The sequence below is a fragment of the Mobula birostris genome, chromosome 12, assembly GCF_030028105.1.
Source record: "Mobula birostris isolate sMobBir1 chromosome 12, sMobBir1.hap1, whole genome shotgun sequence".
NCBI classification, from domain to species: Eukaryota; Metazoa; Chordata; class Chondrichthyes; order Myliobatiformes; family Myliobatidae; genus Mobula; species Mobula birostris.
The window spans coordinates 22,455,719-22,478,101 of NC_092381.1; the positions used below are offsets into that span (position 1 = coordinate 22,455,719).

The 22,383-nt window shown below is 40.5% G+C and overlaps 1 protein-coding gene across 8 annotated transcripts in view; it reads left to right on the top strand.

Moving 5' to 3' along the window:
- The window catches only part of ccdc18 (coiled-coil domain containing 18), a 132,935-nt gene that overhangs the window by 12,409 nt on the left and 98,143 nt on the right, over positions 1–22,383 (top strand). For 7 of the 8 annotated variants that reach the window (XM_072273455.1, XM_072273454.1, XM_072273453.1 and 4 more), the window contains 7 exons: positions 9,882–10,074; positions 13,445–13,609; positions 14,770–14,879; positions 15,925–16,053; positions 20,142–20,238; positions 20,317–20,438; positions 21,081–21,387. In XM_072273455.1, the coding sequence (XP_072129556.1) occupies positions 9,882–10,074; positions 13,445–13,609; positions 14,770–14,879; positions 15,925–16,053; positions 20,142–20,238; positions 20,317–20,438; positions 21,081–21,387 (1,123 nt within the window). The remainder of the gene's footprint in view (positions 1–9,881; positions 10,075–13,444; positions 13,610–14,769; positions 14,880–15,924; positions 16,054–20,141; positions 20,239–20,316; positions 20,439–21,080; positions 21,388–22,383) is intronic. The other variant, XM_072273459.1, reaches the window with a different exon arrangement.

Consider the following 22,383-nt stretch of genomic DNA (forward strand, 5'->3'; position numbering starts at 1 on the left):
GATTCTATTACGGTTATTGGATTTATTCAATAAGCCCACAAGAAAAAGAATCTGTGGGTTGTATATGGTGACAAAAAATATACTTTGACAATAGATTTACTCTGAACTTTGAATGTCTTTGGAATTTTGGAGGAAACCGACATGGTCATGGGAAGAAGTACAAACTCCTTATAGATAGCAGCTGCAATTGAACCCTGATTAGTGAATGCTGGCACTGTTAAGCAATTGCACTAACTGTAACACTACTGTGCTGCCCCAATAATACTTATTCATGTAATAATATTTTTCTCCTTAAAATAAAGTTAACTGTCTCAAGCCATTCCCTACTGAAAATAACTAATATTCTATATAACTGTAGTGCGTTTCTTGTGTGTTAATACTAGAGTTTGAAACATTTGATCTTGTCATCCTCCTATACCATTACATTGCTTCCTTATAATTCCTGCAGTGATACTTACTCCTATGTATGGTCACCTCTGATAATCCATTGTTCATGCCTTATGTCCTCAATGGAATTATCTTTAAAATTAATGTCCATTTTTGAAAATATATCATCCATCATCAAGACTCAGATGACAGAAATATCATAATTCAAGACTGAATTTGTTTAATTAATTTTTTACAAGGAATTTCACACTCTAGTCTGTATTCTAACCTTTTAGCCAAATACGTTGACACTTAACATGATGGTATACAACTACTGTGTGTAAGAGGCTTGTGAACTGAGCTGCATACAAAATATCCATACCATCATCAGCTTCTTCAACTGCTGGAATGTCTACATTTCTTTTTTTATATACTTAGAAATCTTTATCAATAATTTAGATTATATTTTCTGCGAGTACTCTTTGCGCAGTCCTTTGTACACTGTAGAGATTCAGCATGGTATCAGGCTCTTCTGGCCCAATGAGACTGCACTGCCAATTACATTCACGTGACCAATTAACCAACTAGCCCATACATCTTTCCTCCACGACTACCACAGCCTTGTCATTCGGTTTGGAGGCTTGTGTGCCTCAGTGACCCAGAGAGCTATGTTGGCTGGATTCAGGGCTTTATGTTTTGGCTCTTGGTAGGGTCACCTATGCCAAACAGGTCAAAGGGTACAGGCCCAACTAAGAGTGGCCCACCGGTCCTCCAGGTTCAGAGCTAACAATCTTGACTGGTAAAACAAAATTGTTACAGAAACAGCAATGAAGAATCCTTCTACATCTGTGTGTGATGATATTCCTGAGTCTCCACTCAAGACTTGCATGAAAACTACGAGGAAGCTACTGAAGTGCACCACCAGAGATGGAGGATTTTTGTTACTGGCCTAAATGCCAGCGGCGTAAACGAGCACCTGCTGCTGCTGCCATGCAAGAAAAAGTTTGTGAACCCATTGCAATTACCTGGTTTTACCATAGACCATAAGAACATAAGATTTAGGAGCAGAATTAGGCCATTTGGCCCATCAGGCCTGCTCCACCATTTCATCATGGCTGATCTAAATTTCCTCTCAGCCCCAATTTCCTGCCTTCTCCCCGTATCTCTTCATGCCCTGACCAATCAAGAATCTGTCAACTTCTGTCTTAAGTGTACATAAAGACTTTGCCTCCTCAGCTGCCTGTGGCAAAGAATTCCACAGATTCGCCACTCTCTGGCTAAAGAAATTCCTCTTCATCTCCATTCTAAAAGAACCTCCTCTATTCTGAGGCTGTGTTCTCTGGTCTTACACTCTCCCTCCATAGGAAACATCCTCTCCATATCCATTCTTTCAAGGCCTTTCACCATTCGATAGGTTTCAATAAGGTTACCCCTCATTCTTCTGAATTCTAGTGAATAGAGGCCCAGAGCCATCAAACGCTCTTCATATGACAAGTCATTCAATCCTGAAATCATTTTCGTTGACCTCCTTTGAACCCTCTCCAGTTTCAACACATCCTTTCTAAGATAAGGGACCTAAAACCAGTGAAGGCCTTACCAGTGCATTAATTACTCGTAGGATATGTTCATCTAAGTCACAATAATAGACAAATAAAATTTGCCTTAACTAATAACACAAATAATTTTACTGCCTGCCCTAAGTGCTGGGGATGTGTAATAATGGACGCTGCCTTTCTGAGGCACCACTCCTTAAAAATATCTTGGGTACTTTGTAGGCTAGTACCCAAAATGGAGCCGACTAAATTTACAACCCTCTTTCGGTCCTGTGCTCTAGCCCCCCACACCAGACAGTGATGTAGCCTGTCAGAATGCTCTCCGTAGTACATCTGTGGAAGTTTTTGAGTGTTTTTGTTGATATACCAAATCTCTTCAAACTCCTAATGAAGTATAGTCGCTGTCTTGCCTTCTTAATAGCTGCATTGATATGTTGGGACTAGGTTAGGTCCTCCAAGATCTTGACACCCAGGAACTATAAGGCTAGAACTTGCGGGTGTGAATTGGGATGATGTTTTTGCAGGGAAATGTACTATGGACATGTGGTCGATGTTTAGGGATCTCTTGCAGGATGTTAGGGATAAATTTGTCCCGGTGAGGAAGATAAAGAATGGTAGGGTGAAGGAACCATGGGTGACAAGTGAGGTGGAAAATCTAGTCAGGTGGAAGAAGGCAGCATACATGAGGTTTAGGAAGCAGGGATCAGATGGGTCTATTGAGGAATATAGGGAAGCAAGAAAGGAGCTTAAGAAGGGGCTGAGAAGAGCAAGAAGGGGGCATGAGAAAGCCTTGACAAGCAGGGTAAAGGAAAACCCCAAGGCATTCTTCAATTATCTTAAGAAAAAAAGGATGACAGGAGTGAAGGTAGGACCAATTAGAGATAAAGGTGGGAAGATGTGTATGGAGGCTGTGGAAGTGAGCAAGGTCCTCAATGAATACTTTTCAGTATTCACCAATGAGAGGGAACTTGATGATGGTGAGGACAATATGAGTGAGATTGATGTTTTGGAGCATGTTGATATTAAGGGAGAGGAGGTGTTGGAGTTGTTAAAGTACATTAGGACGGATAAGTCCCCAGAGCCTGATGGAATATTCCCCAGGTTGCTCCAGGAGGCGAGGGAAGAGATTGTTGAGCCTCTGGCTAGGATCTTTATGTCCTCGTTGTCCATGGGAATGGTACCAGAGGATTGGAGGTAGGCGAATGTTGTCCCCTTGTTCAAAAAAGGTAGTAGGGTTAGTCCGGGTAACTATAGACCAGTGAGCCTTGCGTCTGTGGTGGGAAAGCTGTTGGAAAAGATTCTTAGAGATAGGATCTCTGGGCACTTAGAGAATCATGGTCTGATCAGGGACAGTCAGCATGGCTTTGTGAAGGGCAGATAGAAACATAGAAAATAGGTGCAGGAGTAGGCCATTCGGCCCTTCGAGCGTGCACCGCCATTCAGTATGATCATGGCTGATCATCCAACTCAGAACCCTGCACCAGCCTTCCCTCCATACCCCCTGATCCCTTTAGCCACAAGAGCCATATCTAACTCCCTCTTAAATATAGCCAATGAACTGGCCTCAACTGTTTCCTGTGGCAGAGAATTCCACAGATTCACCACTCTCTGTGTGAAGAAGTTTTTCCTAATCTCGGTCCTAAAAGGTTTCCCCTTTATCCTCAAGCTGTGACCCCTCGTTCTGGACTTCCCCAACATCGGGAACATCTAGCCTGTCTAATCCCTTTAGGATTTTATACGTTTCAATCAGATCCCTCCTCAATCTTCTAAATTCCGACGAGTATAAGCCTAGTTCATCCAGTCTTTCATCATATGAAAGTCCTGCCATCCCAGGAATCAATCTGGTGAACCTTCTTTGTACTCCCTCTATGGCAAGGATGTCTTTCCTCAGATTAGGGGACCAAAACTGCACACAATACTCCAGGTGTGGTCTCACCAAGGCCCTGTACAACTGCAGTAGTACCTCCCTGCTCCTGTACTAGAATCCTCTTGCTATAAATGCCAACATACCATTTGCCTTTTTCACCGCCTGCTGTACCTGCATGCCCACTTTCAATGACTGGTGTATAATGACACCCAGGTCTCGTTGCACCGCCCCTTTTCCTAATCGGTCACCATTCAGATAATAATCTGTTTTCCTGTTTTTGCCATCGTGTCTAACAAGCCTGATAGAGTTCTTTGAGGAGGTGACCAGGCATATAGATAAGGGTAGTGCAGTGGAAGTGATCCATATGGATTTTAGTAAGGCATTTGACAAGGTTCCACATGGTAGGCTTATTCAGAAAGTCAGAAGGCATGGGATCCAGGGAAGTTTGACCAAGTGGATTCAGAATTGGCTTGCCTGCAGAGGGTGGTGGTGGAGGGAGTACATTCAGATTGGAGGATCGTGGCTAGTGGTGTCCCACTGTTAAATGCTGAGCTGTAGTCGATGAACAGCATCCTGACATAGGTGTTTGTATTGTCCAGATGGTCTAAGGCCATGGAAAGAACTATTGAGATTGCGTCTGCCGTTGACTTATTGTGTCAATAGGCAAATTGCAGTGGATCAAGGTCCTTGCTGAGGAAGGAGTTCAGTCTAGTCATGACCAACCTCTCAAAACATTTCATCACTGTAGATGTGAGTGCTGCTGGGCGATAGTCATTAAGGCAGCTCACGTTAATTCTTCTTAGGCACTGGTATAATTGTTGCCTTTTTGAAGCAAGTGGGAACTTCTACCCATAGCAGTGAGAGGTTGAAAATGTCCTTGAATACTCCCGCCTATTGGTTGGCACAGATTTGCAGAGCCTTACCAGGTACTCTGTCAGGGATTTCCGCCTTGCGATGTTTCACTCTCTTTAAGACAGTCTAATATCAGCCTCTGAGACAGAGATCACAGGGTCACCTGGTGCAGCAGGAATCTTCACAGCTTTAGTTATATTCTCCCTTTCAAAGTGGGCTTAGAAGGCATTGAGTTCATCTGGTAGTGAAGCATCACTGGCATTCATATAATTGGGTTTCGCTTTGTAGGAAGTAATGTCTTGCAAACCCTGCCAGAGTTGTTGTACATCCCAGGTCACTTCCAACGTCATTTGAAATTGTCTCTTCCCTCTTGAAATAGCCCTCTGCAGGTCATACATAGTTTTTTGGTGTTGGCCTGGGTCGCCAGACTTGAATGCCACAGATGTAGCCCTCAGCAGACAACATACCTCCTGGTTCATCCACAGCTTTTGGTTTGTGAATGCACAGCAAGTCTTCGTAGGCACACACTCATCCACATAGGTTTTAATGAAGTCAGTAACAATGGTAGCATACTCCTCTAGAATCAAAAATGAATCCCTGATTACGGTCCAGACCACTGATTCAAAGTGGTCCTGTAGGCGCCCCTGTGCTTCCTTCTCCATGCCTCCTTGGTCCTCCCTACTGGTGCTGCAGTCTTCAGTCTCTGGCTGTGCTTAGGGAATAGAAGTACAGCCAGGTGATCAGATTTCCCGAAGTGAGGGCGTGGAATAGCACAGTAGGCTCTTTGATGGTGGTGTAACAATGGTTCAATGTGTTGTTTCCTCTGGTATCATAAGTGATCTGTTAATGGTAATTATTTAGTGATTTTTTTTCCCAGACTGGTCTGGTTAAAATCCCCCAAGACAATGGTGCAGGTGTTAGGGTGCGCTGTTTTGTGCATGTTGATCCCATTGCTCAGATCATCTAAAGCCTCATAGTCATTGGCTACCAAAATGATCATGGAAATTTCCCATGGCAGGTAAAACAGATGGCACTTAACTGTGAAATATTCCAGGTCTGGTGAATAGAATTGGAACAGCACTAATATATTTGTGTACCAAGAGGAGCTGATCATGAGGCCTACTCCTCCACCTCTACCAGCAATAACCTCCACCAAACGTTTCCTATAGCTGCTAATCAGACTTGCACATGGCGAGGAGGAAGTTTAGACCATTTCTCCATATAAAACTGTTTCAGTACTTCAATATTTCTGGGATACCTTAAGTGAACCACCCTCTTCAGGTCATGCCACATCATCTCAATTGGGTTAAGGTTTGAACTCTGACTCAGCCATTCCAAACACGAATTTTCTTTTTAAACCATTCTTTTGTTGATTTACTCTCAAGTTTTGGATCATTGCCCTGTTGCATCATCCAACTTCTGTTAAGCTTCAGGAGAGGTTTTACACTCTGCTGTAAAATGTCTTGATACAATTTTGAATTCATTGTTCTCTCAATGATTGCAAGCTATTCAGACCCTGAGGCAGCAAAGCAGCCCAAGCCATGATGCTCCTTCCACCATGTTTCACAGTTGGGATGAGGTTTTGGTGTTGGTGTGCATTTCTACCACAAAGTTCAACTTTTGTCTCATCTTCTCACAGAACATTGTTCTAGACGTTTTGTGGAACATCCTGATGGTCTTTACAAACTTGAGATGCGCAGCTTTTTTTTTTGAGAGCAGTGGTTTTCTCTGTGGTGGCATTCCATGAACAGCATTCTTGTTTTTCTTATAGTGGACACATGAACAGACATTTTAGCAAGTTCTAGAGATTTCTGCATATCTTTTGCTGTTACCTTTGGGTTTTTTTTCATCTCCTTCAACATTACACATTGTGCTCTTGCTATGATCTTTGCAGAACGCCCATTCCTAGGGAGGGTAGCAACAGTACTGAATTTCCTCCTCTTACTTTGGACTGATGAACACTCAAATCTTTTGAAATGCTTTTGTAACGTTTTTGAGCTTCATGCATCTCTACAATTCTTCTAAGCCCCTCTGAAAGTTGTTTTAGTTGAGGCATGGTGCACATAAACAGATCTTTCTTGACAAGAGCAGGCTCTGTCAGTAACCTGACTTTATGTGTCTTTTTTATAGGATAGGGCACCTCTACAACCCACACCTCCAATCTCATCTCATTGACTGGGACACCTGACCCCTCCAAATAGCTTTTGTTGAAGGCATTACCCCAAGGTTCACATACATTTTGAACCTGGACTGTGATTGCTTAAATGGTATACTCAGTATTGACAAGAAATACAATTGTTTGTGTGTTATTAGTTTAGGCAGATTGTGTTTGTCTGTTTTTGTAACATAACTGAAGATCAGACCACATTTAAACATAGAAACATAGAAAACCTACCCTTTGGCCCACAAAGCTGTGCTGAACATGTCCCTACCTTAGAACTACCTAGGATTTACCCATAGCCCTCTATTTTTTCTAAACTCCATGTAGCCATCCAGGAGTCTCTTAAAAGACCCTATCGTTTCCGCCTCCACCACCACCGCCCGCAGCCCATTCCACGCACTCACCACTCTCTGTGTTTATATAAAAAAAACAACAACAATAATAACAACAACTTACCCTTGACATCTCCCCTGTACCTACTTCTAAGCACCTTAAAACTGTGCCCTCTCAGCCCTGGGGAAAAGCCTCTGACTATCTGCACAATCAATGCCTCTCAATATCTTGTACACCTCTATCAGGTCACCTCTCATCCTCCATTGCTCCAACGAGAAAAGGCTGAGTTCACTCTACTCAATCTCGGCAACATCCTTGTAAATCTCCTCTGCACCCTTTCTATGGTTTCCACATCTTTCCTGTAGTGAGGCGACTAGAATTGAGCACAGTACTCCAAGTGGGGTCTGACCAGGGTCCTATATAGCTGCAACATTACCTCTCAACTCTTAAACTCAATCCCACGATTGATGAAGGCCAATGCACCTTATGCCTTCTTAACCATAGAGTCAACCTGCATAGCAGCTTTGAGTGTCCTATGGACTTGGACCCCAAGATCCCTCTGATCCTCCACTGCCAAGAGTCTTACCATTAATGCTATATTCTGCCATCATATTTGACCTACTAAAATGAACCACCTCACACTTATCTGGATTGAACGTCATCTGCCACTTCTCAGCCCAGTTTTGCACTCCATCAATGTCCTTTTGTAACCTCTGACAGCCCTCTACACTATCCACAATACTCCCAACCTTTGTGTCATCAGCAAATTTACTAACCCATCCCTTCACTTCCTCATCCAGGTCATTTATAAAAATCACGAAGAGTAAGGGTCCTAGAACAGATCCCTGAGGCACACCACTGCTCACTGGTCTCCATGCAGAATATGACCCATCTACAACCATTCTTTGCCTTCTATGGGCAAGCCAGTTCTGGATCCACAAAGTAATGTCTCCTTAGATCTTATGCCTCCTTACTTTCTCAATAAACCTTGCATGGGGTACCTTATAAAATGCCTTGCTAAAATCCATAGACACTACATCTACGGCTCTACCTTCATCAATGTGTTTAGTCGCATCCTCAAAAAAATTCAATCAAGCTCGTAAGGCACGACCTGCCTTTGACAAAGCCATGCTAACTATTCCTAATCATATCATGCCTCTCCAAATGTTCATAAATCCTGCCTCTTAGGATCTTCTCCGTCAACTTACCGACCAGTGAAGTAAGACTCACTGGCCTATAATTTCCTGGGCTATCCCTACTCCCTTTCTTGAATAAGGGAACAACATCTGCAATCCTTCAATCCTCCGGAACCTCTCCTGTCCTCATTGATGATGCAAAGATCATTGCCAGAGGCTCAGCAATTTCCTCCCTTGCCTCCCACAGGAGCCTGGGATACATCCCATCTAGTCTCGGTGACTTATCCATCTTGATGCTTTCCAAAAGCTCCAGCACATCCTTTTTCTTAATATCTACATGCTCAAGCTTTTCAGTCCGCTGCAAGTCATCCCTACAACCGCCAAAGTCCTTTTCCGTAGTGAATACTGAAGCAAAGTATTAATTATGTACCTCTGCTATTTCCTCCGGTTCCATACACACTTTTCCACTGTCACACTTGATTAGTCCTATTCTCTCATATCTTAACCTCTTGCTCTTCACGTATTTGCAGAATGCCTTGGGGTTTTCCTTAATCCTGTCCGCCAAGACCTTCTCATGGCCCCTTCTGGCTCTCCTAATTTCATTCTTAAGCTCCTTCCTTATAATCTTCTAGATTCCTATCATTACCTAGTTTTTTGAACCTTTCGTAAGCTCTTCTTTTCTTCTTGACTAGATTTACAACAGACTTTGTACACCACGGTTCCTGTACCCTACCATGAGTAATTAATGCAGAAAACCAGGTAATTTCAAAGGATTCACAAGCTTTTTCTTGCAACTGTGTATCTTTAGAATGTGGCCGGAAGCTGGAGCACCTGGAGGAAACCCATGTAGTCACAGGGAACGTGTACAAGCTGCTTGCGGACAGCAGCAGGAATTGAACCCAGGTTTCTTGCACTGTAATATGATTATGCTAAGTTCAAGGGGGATATTAGAGGAAGGTTTTTTACTCAGAGAGTGGTTGGTGCGTGGAATGCACTGCCGGAGTCAGTGGTGGAGGCAGATACACAGAGACTACTAGACAGGTATATGGAGGAATTTAAGGTGGGGGGTTATATGGGAGGCAGGGTTTAAGGGTCGGCACAACATTGTGGGCCGAAGGGCCTGTACTGTGCTGTACTGTTCTATGCTTCTAACTGATATGCTACCGCACTACCCCAAACCTTGGTTTACCTAATCTCGAATTCTGTTGCTGGCAATCCACATTACTCAGTCATTTCTTCTATGCTCGATTAGCTCCTGATCCTCTGTCATCAGGATTCCTAAACCCAGTTCAAGCTACCTTGAGGCCTAATCAGAGTTTTGCAACAGTAAGACAGAGCAAGACGTAACAATTATGGTAAATTACAAAAGATCCACTGTAGCTTCTATTATTCTTGGTTTGCTTTCAGCCTAACCTTTGTGTTAAGTCTCCTTTGAGTGATTTGATTTTTCTGATTAGTAACATCAGAGGGGACATATGAAAATAACTTGTAAAACAATATTAAGATAAAAATATACATGCATGTTTTAGGTTTAACCTAAGAGAAAGGTATTCTAATTTCAAACTCAAGTGTACAAATAAACTTAGGAAGGTATTTTTATTTTTTTTCCTCAGTTCCTGGTTAAATGACCAATCTGATGACTCTCCACAGCAAGATCATATACCACCTTTAACAATGGACGATTTCTTTCAGTCCAGTCCTGTAGTTCCTCCAATCACCAACCGTCACCTGTCAACTGCTGAGAGAGCGCTTCCTCAAAAAAATGTTTTTAGTAACATTAATCCAACCAGCAGTTTTGGAGGCAGGGTAAGCTTTCAAGCTTCTTATTATATCGTGCTTATTGTTCTGAATCATCTTTATTTGGCAGTGCTGCTTGTCAGTTTGCTGTCAATCTGTATGGGCATTGTAGGTTCACTAAGTGGTTTTCATCTTACTGAAATCAGTTTAAGTACCTAGGAAAACCCTTCCTTCTTGATTGCTTTATGCAGTTTCCTGATGGCCTTGATGGAGAGGTTTACTACTGGGTTACACAGACAAGAAATTTGAAAGTCTAGCCTGAGTCTGGAATGATTTATAAAATCATAAAATTGTTATGGCAGAGAAGTCCATTAAGTTATACCCTTAGGTGGAATGAATAATTAAAAGCTTTAAAATTTTGCAGAAAGATACAAAGAGATGTGAAAAGAAGTTTTTTTTTTAAACTTGAAAAGTGGTTAGTATCTGGAATTCACTACCTACAAGGATGATGGATTCAGCATCAGTCAGAATAAAGGTCTAGTCATTTAGAACTAAGGTGAGAAGGAATTTCTTTGTCACAGTAGTTCTAAATGACTGGTCATAAGAACATAAGAAATAGGAGCAGGAGTAGGCCATCCGGCCCATCGAGCCTGCCCCGCCATTCAATAAGATCATGGCTGATCTGTCCATAAACTCAGCTCCATCCATCTGCCTTTTCCCCATAACCCTTAATTCCCCTATACTATGTAAAAACATATCTCACTGTTTCTTAAATATATTTAATGAAGAAGCCTCAACTGCTTCTCTGGGTAGAGAATTCCACAGATTCACCACTCTCTGGGGAAAAACAGTTTCTGCTCACCTCCGTCCTAAATATTCACCCCTGAATCTTGAGGCAATGTCCCCTAGTCCTGGTCTCAACTTTCCTACTTCTAACTTATCTATCCCTTTCAAAATTTTGTATGTTTCTATAAGATCCCCTCTCATTCTTCTGAATTCCAGAGAGTATAGTCCCAGGCAACTCAATCGCTCCTCATAGGTTAACCCCTTCATCCCTGGAATCAACCTGGTGAACCTCCTCTGCACTGCTTCCAAAGCCAGTATATCCTTCCTCAAGTATGGAGACCAGAACTGCACACAGTACTCCAGTTACGGCCTCACCAGTGCCCTGTATAGTTGCAGCATGACCTCCCTGATCTTGAACTCAATCTCTCTAGCAATGAAGGCTAACATTCCGTTTGCCTTCTTAATAACCTGTTGTACCTGCAAGCCAACTTCTTGCGATTCATGAACAACATTCCCAAGTCTCTCTGCACAACAGCATGCTGCAATCTTTCAGCATTTAGCCTGGTCCTTTATCCTGACTGATGCTGTTGAAGGGTCTTGGCCTGAAATGTTGTTTATACATTTCCATAGATGCTGCCTGAACTGCTGAGTTCCCCTAGCATTTTGTGTGTGTTGCTTTGGATTTCCAGCATCTGTAGAATCTCTTGTGTTTTGGAATTTCTGTAACCTGATGATTGTATATATATTTTTGAATCCTCTTCAAAGGCTTAGGCCAGTAGATTTTTTAATACTATGGGAATTGAGGGATACAGCAGCAAGGTAGGAAAGTGGACTTGAGGCACAAAACAGAGCAGACCTGAGACTTTGCTCTGTCATTTATATAACTGAAACAAACTTAAGGCTCTGTTTCACATATATTAGATGGAAGTCTGTTGGCTTATTGAGCCCACTGTGGCTTTTTGCAAAAACAGTTCCCCTCATAACTTGATTCCTTTCACGTAGCACTGAAGTATTTTTCTTCAACTATTCATCCAATTCCATTGAATCCCAAGATTGAAGCTGTTGTTCCATTATCATTTTTGGCAGCAAATTCCAGTTAATAACTACTCACTGTGTGAATGAACTTTTCCTGTCAGCAACCTTAGATTCTTTTGGCAATCATCTTGTATTTGATCTGTGATTTTTGCTTTATGTCAATGGAAGTTCTTTTTCTTTCTCAAATTAGTTTAGCACCTTTAAGCAACACACACAAAATGCTGGAGGAACTCAGCAGGCCAGGCAGCATCTATGCAAAAGAATACAGTCGACGTTTCGGGCCAAGACCCTTCATCAGGACTGGAGGAAAAAAAGATGAGGAGTCAGAGGTGCGGGGAGGGGAGGGAGAAACACGAGGTAATAGATGATACTGGTAGGGGGGAGGGGTGATAGTAAAGAGCTGGGAAGTTGATTGGTGAAAGAGATACAGGGCTGGAGAAGGGGGAATCTGATGGGAGAAGACAGAAGGCCATGGAAAAAAAAAAGGGGGAGGAGCATCTGAGGGAGGCAGTGGGCAGGCAAGGAGATAAGGTGAGAAGGGGAAATAGAGAAGTGGGGAGAACCATTACCTGAAGTTCAAGAAATCTATGTTCATGCCATCAGGTTGGAGGCTACCCAAATGGAATATAAGGTGTTGCGCCTCCAACCTGAATGTGGCCTCATCGCAACAGTGGATGGAAGCGGGAATGGGAAGTGGAAAGCTTCGCTGAGCACCTATGTTCTGTCTGCCAGAAAAAGTGGGATGTCCCAGTGGCCACCCATTTTAATTCCACTTCCCATTTGGACGTGTCAGTCTATAGCCTCCTCCATTGTTGGGATGAGGCCACGATCAGGTTGGAGGAGCAACACTGCATATTCCATCTGGGTAGCCTCCAAGCTGATGGCATGAACATCGATTTCTCAAACTCCTGCTAATAGCTCCCCCCACCCCCACCTTCACCATTGCCCATCTCATTTTCCCTCTCACCTTATCTCTTTGCCTGCCCATTGCCTCTCTCTGGTGCTCTTCCCCCCTTTTCCTTCTTCCATGGCCTTCTGTCCTCTCCTATTACGTTCTCCTTTTTCCAGCCCTATATCTCCTTTCACCAATCAACTTCCCAGTTCTTTACTTCTCTCCCTCCCGGTTTCATCTATCACCTTGTGTTTCCTGTTCCTCTACTCTCTCTTTCTAACTCTACTATTCATCTTTTTTTCTCCAGTCCTGCTGAATGGCCTCGGCCCGAAACGTCGACTGTACTCTTTTCCGTATATGCTGCCTGGCCTACTGAGTTCCTCCAGCATTTTGTGTCTGTCGCTTGGATTTCCAGCATCTACAGATTTTCTCTTGTTTGAGGAATGAATATTAAATATTTGATGGGAAATAATCTTTCAGTGCCATTAAACTTTTTTCATTCAGAGCAGAAATATTGAGTTAATAAGCAAACAAATGCAAACATGATCATAGATGAATTCCTATTTTATAGATCTCTTAAATGTGCTTCATCATTGAATAGTACTGTTTAGCTTTAGGCAACATGTAACAAGTTGGTTGAGGTATAGATAGCCTATCGTCTATGGAAAGCAAGTGCCTTCAGGAAGGAGTTGTTTAAAAGTTCTATCATAACTTCCATACTTTTAGACATCTCATTTATCGGCTACATCTGGTGTGGAGCAGGAAAATGAACAATTATGGAAAAAGCTCAGTGCCCTACGAGAGGACAATGCTCGTTTGGTCTCCCAGAATCACAGTTTGGTACGGGAAATTGAAAGTATACAAATGGAGCTGACTGAATCAAAAGTTAAAGTGAGTATTTTAAATATATGTATTAATTACATAACATAGAATCATAGAAAACTTAGAACTTTGAAAACCAATTTGAAGTAGAGCTCCTCAGTCCAGTCCCACTTTCTAGCCTAACAATGTTGGGACACAATATCAATCTTCTGAAAAGTGATCACACAGAAAGCGTCTGGCTGAGAATGTATTCCTGGCCATGTCCTTAGATCATGTGCAGATCAGCTGGTGGGGGAATTAGCAGGCATTTTTAATCTTTGTGGTTTCCCATTATCATCTGGTATCTGAGAAACAAGGTAACATGTCTTAATGACTACTGTACGATAGCTCTGACATTTGCCATCATAAAGTGCTTCAAATGGCAGGTCATGGTATGCATTTACTCCAGTCTCCCAGACAGCCTCGACCCACTGCAAATTGCTCACTGCCGAATCAGGACTAGTGTGGATGCATTTCCATGGCCCTACAGTCATCTTTGGATCACCCAGGCAATAAAGACACTTATGTTAGACTATTGTTTTTCAAGTGCAGCTCTGCCTTCAATACTATAATTCCAAGCAAACCTATCCCCAAACTCCTAAACTTTGGACTCAGCACTTCAGTCTTCAACTGGATCGCTGTCGTACTGATCAAAAGATCACAGTCAGTAAGTATAGGCTACAATACCATTGCCGCAATACAAAACACCAGGCTCAAGGATAGCTTCTATCCCATTGTCATAAGACTAATGAATGGTTTCTTAGTATGTTAAGATGGACTTGACTTCACAATCTATGTTGTTATGACCTTGCATCTTACCATCTACCTCCACTGCACTGTTACACACTAACACACTAAGACTGTAACACACTATTCTGTATTTTGCTATTGTTTTGCCTTGTAGTTACTTCAATGCACTGTTGTAATGAACAGTGTGCAAGACCAGTTTTCAACTGTACCTCAGTATATGTGACAGTAATAAACTAGTTTACCAAATTTACCAGAAATGTTCACATTTGGTTCAAATTATTAAATTGGCAGATTCCCATCGCATTTTGATCAGATTAGGAAATTGAGTTGAGAAACTGTTGAGGTGGGGGGGAGGGGTGGATATGTTTAAGAGTAATGATTGAAGTGTTTTAATCAGTGTTGAATGTTACCCTGAAGATTTGTGTTTGTTTTACTTTCAGGTTTCTAATCTTGGACCATCTATTAAGGAAAAGACACATCATATTTCTCAGTTAAATGGAGATATCCTAGATTTAGAGGCAATAATAGAGTCTCAACAGAATGCTCTCAGGTAAAAGAAAGTAGTAATGCAGTTTTTGTCAGGTATTGCAAACAATGGGTCTACCTAGGATATTCTGTTGGATGTAGCAGTGCGAAAGGTTGTTGATGCCAGGAATATAATCAAACTGTCCTGTAACACTTTAGTACCTGTCTTGCTGAAGATGTATGATCTTTCAAATGAGAAATTAGAGAAAGCCCGTTCACTTATTTATGCAAATATAAAATTGCCCTAGTTTAAAATAGGACATGTTCTCATATCCTGGTCTCAGTTCTTACTCAGTATAACAGCAGATGAACTGCTCGTTCATAACACTCACAACTTGACACATTGCAAGTTTACTCTTCAACAAAGCTAAGTCCCAAATGTATAGTTAATAGTGATATTAAACCATCCTAACTTGTTTGAAAGGTCCAGATTTTGCGTTCTTTATTGGTGTCATTTATTTTTAGCCTTTAATGTTAAATTTTATCTCATTTCAACATTTTATAATCTAGCAGTGAAATTGGTAAATTATAATTGTGTAAAAGAGCATAACATTTAGATGTACAATACTGTACATAACTCTTGGGCACAAATGTATAGCTAGGGTGTCTCAGATCTTTGCACAGTACTGTCGTAATTTTATCCATTGCACCATACTGCTGCCGCAAAAAGAAACTGGATTCTGATATGGATTTCTATTGTGGACTGGGAATGGGAAGGGGACAGAGAGAGGGGATTCATGGTTGGGAAAAGGGGAGGAGTGAGGGGAGGGAAGCACCAGATAAACATTCTGTAATGATCAATTGTTTGGAATCCGATGACCTTGCCTGGTGTCTCAGGGCTGGGTGTCTGCCCCCGCACTACACCCTGCCCTTGGCACTCCTTTGCTGCCACCTGTCCCACATGGTTCTCGTGGTGCTTTACCTTCACTATTCCCAGCATCCTTTACTCCCGCCAGATTTACAGTTTTGGGCACCCTAGCTATATGTAATGTGCCTAAGACTTATGCACAATACTGTAGAGTAACATTTGTTTCCTCTTCCAATATGAGTTTTCTTTTTTTTTAAATAAGCGTTATTGAAAAAAAGTTGGATGAGAGTCAGTGGATGGTAGCTGAGAAGGACAAACTGGTGGAAGAGCTGTCAGAAGAATGCAAAAGGATAAAAGAAGAGCTTTATGAACAAAGTAGAAGAGGAAAAAGGTAGTGTTTAACAGTGGAATATGTCCTGGTCAGAAATATTTTGTTAAGGATGCTTTACATACAGTAAATGCAAGATATTGATCTAGACAACAAATTTTCAGGAAGTTGATGTGTTCCAAAATATTTCCAAGGCTGTTCATTAAAACTCATCAGTGCAGAAGATGGTTTGCACTTCAAAATTTGTGTTGGTATAATATAGAACTTAAGATAAAACTTTAAAATTTTGTGGAACCAGTGCTCAAAAAGAATCCTTACAGAGGGAAGTTTAGGTAGCTAAGTATTGTGTCAACAGATGCTTCAAATAATTTTTTTTATCCAAGTTATTTATTTATTGTGATACAGAGTGGAATAGGCCCTTCTGGTCTTTCAAGTTGCACTGCCTAACAACCCCCCAACTAGCCTAGTCATGGGACAATTTACAATGACTAATTAACCTACCAACAGACAAACTCGTTAGAGGCAACATCGGGAAATGAACCCGGGATGCTGGTACTATAAAGCATTGTGCTAACCGCTGCACTACCTCGCTCACTGAGTTTTGATGAGCTCCAGAAAGGTTATGGAAGCAATCCAGATTTTTGAACTCCGCAAAGGTTTTAATTAGTAAAGGCCAAGTCCTACTATAAGGAACTACATCTCAGTGAACGCTTATAAGATTAGTAAATGCATCTTACAGAGTCTGGTGACCTGTAAGAAATTTATCTGAAGGAATGAGCTGGTCTTCATTTTGCTTTTACAAGCTTCTACATTTGTGCCATGGCAGTCCTCACCATCCAAGCCATGCTCACTGCTACCATGGGGAAGAAGGTATAGAAAGGAGCCTTAAGTCCAACACCACCAGTTTCGTGAACAGTTATTAACCTTCAATCATCTCTGAACCAATGTGGTTAACTTCACTCAACTTGACACACTAAACAGACTCTGCAACCTATGGACTCACTTATTCACTTTCAAGGCTTCTACAACTTATGTTCTCGCACTATTTATTTATTTTGATATTTGCGCAGATTGTCTTCTTTTGCTCATTGCTTGTTTGTCAGTATAGATTTCACTGATTCTATTGTATTTCTTTGTTTTACTCCACCCACAAGAAAGTGAATCTTAGGGTAGTGTGTGGTGACACATACATACTTTGAACTTTACACTTTGAAAAAAGATCTTTAAGTTTGGTATATTATCCTTTGGACATACACTCAGTGGTCACTATCAGATTCAGGAGTATACTTGATAAAATAGCCACAGGAGCAGAACCTGAAATAGTTTTCTGCTGCTGTAGATTAGTAGTCCCCTGGTACCAGGCCGCAAAGCATGTGCTACTGGGCCGCGAGAAAACGATATGATTTGGCGATATGAGTCAGCTGCACATTTCCTCATTCCCTGTCACGCCCACTGTTGAACTTGAATGCATGCGAGGTCATTACGCACGTGTCATCCATGTCAACACGGGAAAAAGATCAACTCCTTGAGCTTGCAAATGACGGCCGGCTGAAAAGTATGTTTGACATACCTGTGCCAGCATACTGGATCAAAGTCAAGGCTAAATATCCTGATATAGCCACGAAAGCACTGAAAACATTGCTTCCATTTCCAACATATCTCTGCGAAGCGGGGTTTTCTGCAATGAATGCAACGAAAACTAAATTGCAGAATAGACTGGACATAAGGAACCCCCTTCGAGTATCGCTGTCTCCCATCACCCCTCGATAGGACCGTCTTGTTGCAGGGAAACAAGCCCAGGGCTCCCACTGATTCAGCGATATTGGTCTGTTGCAATGATTTTATATGTTCATACAAGGAAAATGTGTGCTGTGTGTTTAGTATCCAAACGTTACTTAAAATGTTATGATGCTATTGACTTATAAGTGACATAATTGATTTATCACTATATTCATGCGAGGAAAATATGCGCTATGTGTTTAATATTAAATTTGTTAGATAAACCCTTTTAGAAACGAAATTGAGTGTATTAGCCACTTATAAGTGACTTATAGTTGACTTATCAGCTATATTCTGGTAGTGATTAACACCACCTCTTCCCACACCCCCACCCCAGGTTGCCAACTGTCCCGTATTAGCCCTGCTAAGGTCAAGTGATCCTATGAAACCTTTCGTGCCGAAATGACATAAAGCGAAGAAGCAATTACCATTAACTTATATGGGAAAAATTTTTGAGCGTTACCAGACCCAAAAAATAACCTACCAAATCATACCAAATAACACATAAAACCTAAAATAACACTAACATATAGTAAAAGCAGGAATGATATGATAAATACACAGCCTATATAAAGTATATATAAAGTAGAAATAATGTATGTACAGTGTAGTTTCACTGAACAGAATCGCCAAAAACAATTTGTAGAAAAAAATCGGCATGTGCACACAGGTGCCCGTGCAAGGCTTCATGGTCATGGTAGTCTTTCTCGGGGTGAACGCAGTGTCCCGTATTTGACTGCTATTCTTGTACATTGACAACCCTACCAACCTCCGGTTGGCCGGATCGCAAAAATATTGTCAATATTAAACAGTCCACGGTGCAAAAAAGGTTGGGGACCCCTGCTGTAGATCATTCACTTCAAGGTTCGATGTAATGTGCTTTCAGAGATGCTGTTCTGCACACTATGGTAACACATGATTATTTGAGTTACTGACACTGTCCTGTCAACGTGAACCAATCTGGCCATTCTTCTCTGACATCTCTCATTAACAAGCTGTTTTTGTCCACAGATCTGCTGTTCACTGGATGGTTTTTTTTTTGCACCATTCACTATAAACTCTAGAGTCTGTTGTGTGTAAAAATTCTAGGAGATCAGTAATTTCTGAGATACTCAAACCACCGCATCTGGCACCAACAGTCATTCTATGGTCAAAGTAACTTAGACCGCATTTCTTCCCCATTTTGATGTTTGGTCTGAGTAACAACTAAACCTCTTGACCATGTCTGCATGCTTTTATGCATTGAATTTCTGCTGCATGTTTGGCTGATTATATATTTGCATTAATGAGCAGGTGTACCTAATAAAGTGGCTATTGGGTGAGGGTCTTTCATATTTGTTTCACTTGGCTTCTAACATCAAGTATGTTTGATTTCTAACTATTCACAGGTCTAATGAAGTGTAATCATTCTTAAATGTTACTTCAGATTTTCTCTCCAGTTGATGCCTGATTTCATAATTATTTCTGGCTTTCTCTATTTCAGATTTCCAGCATCTGCTGCATTTCTTTTCTTTTTTGATTAAGTGCAGTATAGATGTATTATCAAAGTAGTCAAGTGAATGGCATAAGTGGGGAACTTGACATGTAGTTGTATAAAATTTGCTTTAGAGTATGTAAAACCAACAATGTACAACGCTGATTGCATTTTAAAAGGTTATAAAAATACTAAATTCATTACTTTATACTATCACAGTGGAGAAAATCTCTTTTCAGATGTTGTTAGGTTATATTTTGATCACTGCCTCTTTATTGGTGGTCTTTCTATTCACTTGATAATTAAGAAACTTAAATTTGTAAACGCTTTTATTGTGGAGAATATTTCTAATGGAATTTGGTTTGAATGGCAATTTTATTGAGTTATTTAGATTTCTATTAGATGCTAACTTTGCCCATGCTCACTTATTGCTTAATAAGTGGTTCAGGTAATCAAAATTCTAACAATTTGAATTAAATTTCTAAGGAAATTAAGAATGATCCATTTTGATCTTTAGCATGTTTCAGTGAGTCAGTCTCCCACAGCGATGTGTTACCTACTTACCTACGTAGAAAGTCGAACTTTCAGGGATCAGCTCCTCAAAATATATGTTTACAAATTTGACTTGAGAATCAAAAACATAATTTCAAAAATTTTCAGAGAACAGAGTGGAGAGAAGAGTGTATAATCAGTATAGATGAGAATACAATCATCTTCGAGAAGACAATAGCCTTGCAGAATAGGCACATAATTGACAGTTGAATTTCAATAAAAATCAAGTGGGCAAATCTGTCATTTTAAAATGATCAAGATTGCCACTCTTTAAGAAAGTAGGAATTTAAGAACCTCTTTGATAATTAACCTAACAAGGAGACAATTTATTTTTGTTCTTATGTAGAGCTGAGCAACAAAGAAATGAAGCCCTCATTAATGCTGAAGAACTTACTGAAGCTTTCAAACGGTACAAGGAAAAGACTGCAGAAAAAATTACTATGGTAAGAAGGGCAGTAGAGTTAGGTTTTTATTGTAAGCATAAAATACGTGGGAATGCTCGATCTTTTTTTTTGTTTTAGTTTCAAGCTAATGAAGAGAATTTGCAGAACAGCTTGGAACACTGTGACAAGTACAAAGAAGAGTTATACGAGAAATATATCGCCGCAGAAAAAGAGTTAGAAAAAAAGAATGAAGAAATCAGGTTAATCTTTCAACAGTATATTTCAGCAGTTTCACTGTTCTTCCAAATATGGTGGTAATGTTTACAGTCCAAAATGTGATTGTAGCTGATATCACACTAGAGTACCTAATTATCTTACATTCTCCTTTTATTTTTCTTGTGCAATCTCCCTCTTGCAGTGTTTTCTGTCTCCTACACGTGTTCTGCATCGCACGTGCTCATGCGCCATCGCTCTCTTGCTTGTGCTCTTTCTCTCTCCTACAGGCAACCTCTTTACACTAGTTGTCTTGTGTGCACATTTCCTCTCTTTCCTGCATCCATGCTACGATCTATCCTACGTGCGTTCCTTCTCTCCTGTGCACACCCTCCCTTTACCTTGCAGACCTTCGATCTCTTTCCCCCTACTGTCTTCTGTTGAAAATTTCATATCACACTAGTATAGTTAATATAGAGAAATGCAAGCTTAACTAGATGTTCTATGCATTCTTGAACAGGTTTTTTTGAAGTAGATATTTAAAAAAATTTTTTTTTGTCATAGCTTGAAATAATTCTGCACAGCAGAGTAACAATAAAATTATTGCTAAGTTGTTTATTAAGTGTGGAAAGGCCTATGACCCACTCCCATTTATATTGGTATATTTAAAAAATCTGTTACGTATATAGGCTTTTAAAGGAACAGAACTGCGATCTGAAGGTGATTCCAAGGGACATGGAGGCTAAAGATTCAGAGTTGTATTCAGAGTTATCTGATGCGAAGGAAAAGATTCAAATGTTGGAAAATGAACTGGCTAATAAAGAGATAATTTTGAAAGATCGGGAAGGCCTGAGGCTGGAGAATGTGGAGCTAAGATTACTTGCAGCTTCCCAAAATGAAAAGATGCTTCAGTTCAGTAAGGAGCTTGAGAGCACTAAATTGGAGATGAAGAACTTGGAGTCACTTCTGCAACTGCATCGGACAGGAAATAAAGAGGTAAACTAGAGTAAATGTTGAAGGAATCAATGATTTTTTTTAACATTGTGGCATCTATTTCTTTTTGTTCCCAAGTAGATTCAAATCCTTTCAAGACATAAATAACACTGATACCTCAAAAGATTTAATTTACAGTCCACATTATATTAATTGGTTTCTTCCTTTTCAAGACCTGGGACTAAGGTTACCATTTGTACAAAATTATTTGATTATCAAGAGGTGTTTTTGACTTGTAGTAGAATTCTTGCCCCATGACTCAGAAGGTCCTCAGTTTAAACCCCTCTTCAGAGGCCTGGAATGTATAAGCTCAGCTGTAATTCAGTACATTGTAAACAGAATGCACCATTGTTAGATATATCATTTTTGATATTGCATGTTTGACTGAGGCTTTTCCCACCACAATGAAAAGCTCTATGCTGATCATGTGATAATTTATACAAGTGTCATCTAGTATTAACATAGATTTTCCAGCAAAACTGACACCTGTCAGTTTCTGTTTATTAGCTCCCCACCTTTGCATTTCTCATTCAACTCCTCTGCTCTTTCACACCGAATATGCTTGTTTGTCTTTCACATTATCTTTAGCAGACAAAAGTGTTTTAAATCTTGTCAGTTAAATAATCTTTCTTATTGTAAGGTACTTGCTACTACCTAAATGCTCATTGGTTGTAATCATCCATTTGCTGATTTTCAAGTATTTTCAATTTAAGCCTCATTGTTTTATTTTCAAATGTGATAATATTTAATGAATTACAATTCATACAGCTATCATATCCAAGACCAACAAATAATAGAATGTTACCAAAGGAGCAGGTATTACTTTGAGGTCCAAAATTATACATGTTTTTAGTATAGAGAGCCAGATGCTGATTAAATTGTATTCTAAGAAATGAATTAATATTGCAGGGAATGAAGCTCCAGTCTGTAATGACCTGCTGTTCAAAACATATTGTTTATTAATTCAGAATTTTAATTTAATCATGCAGTCCTTCAATT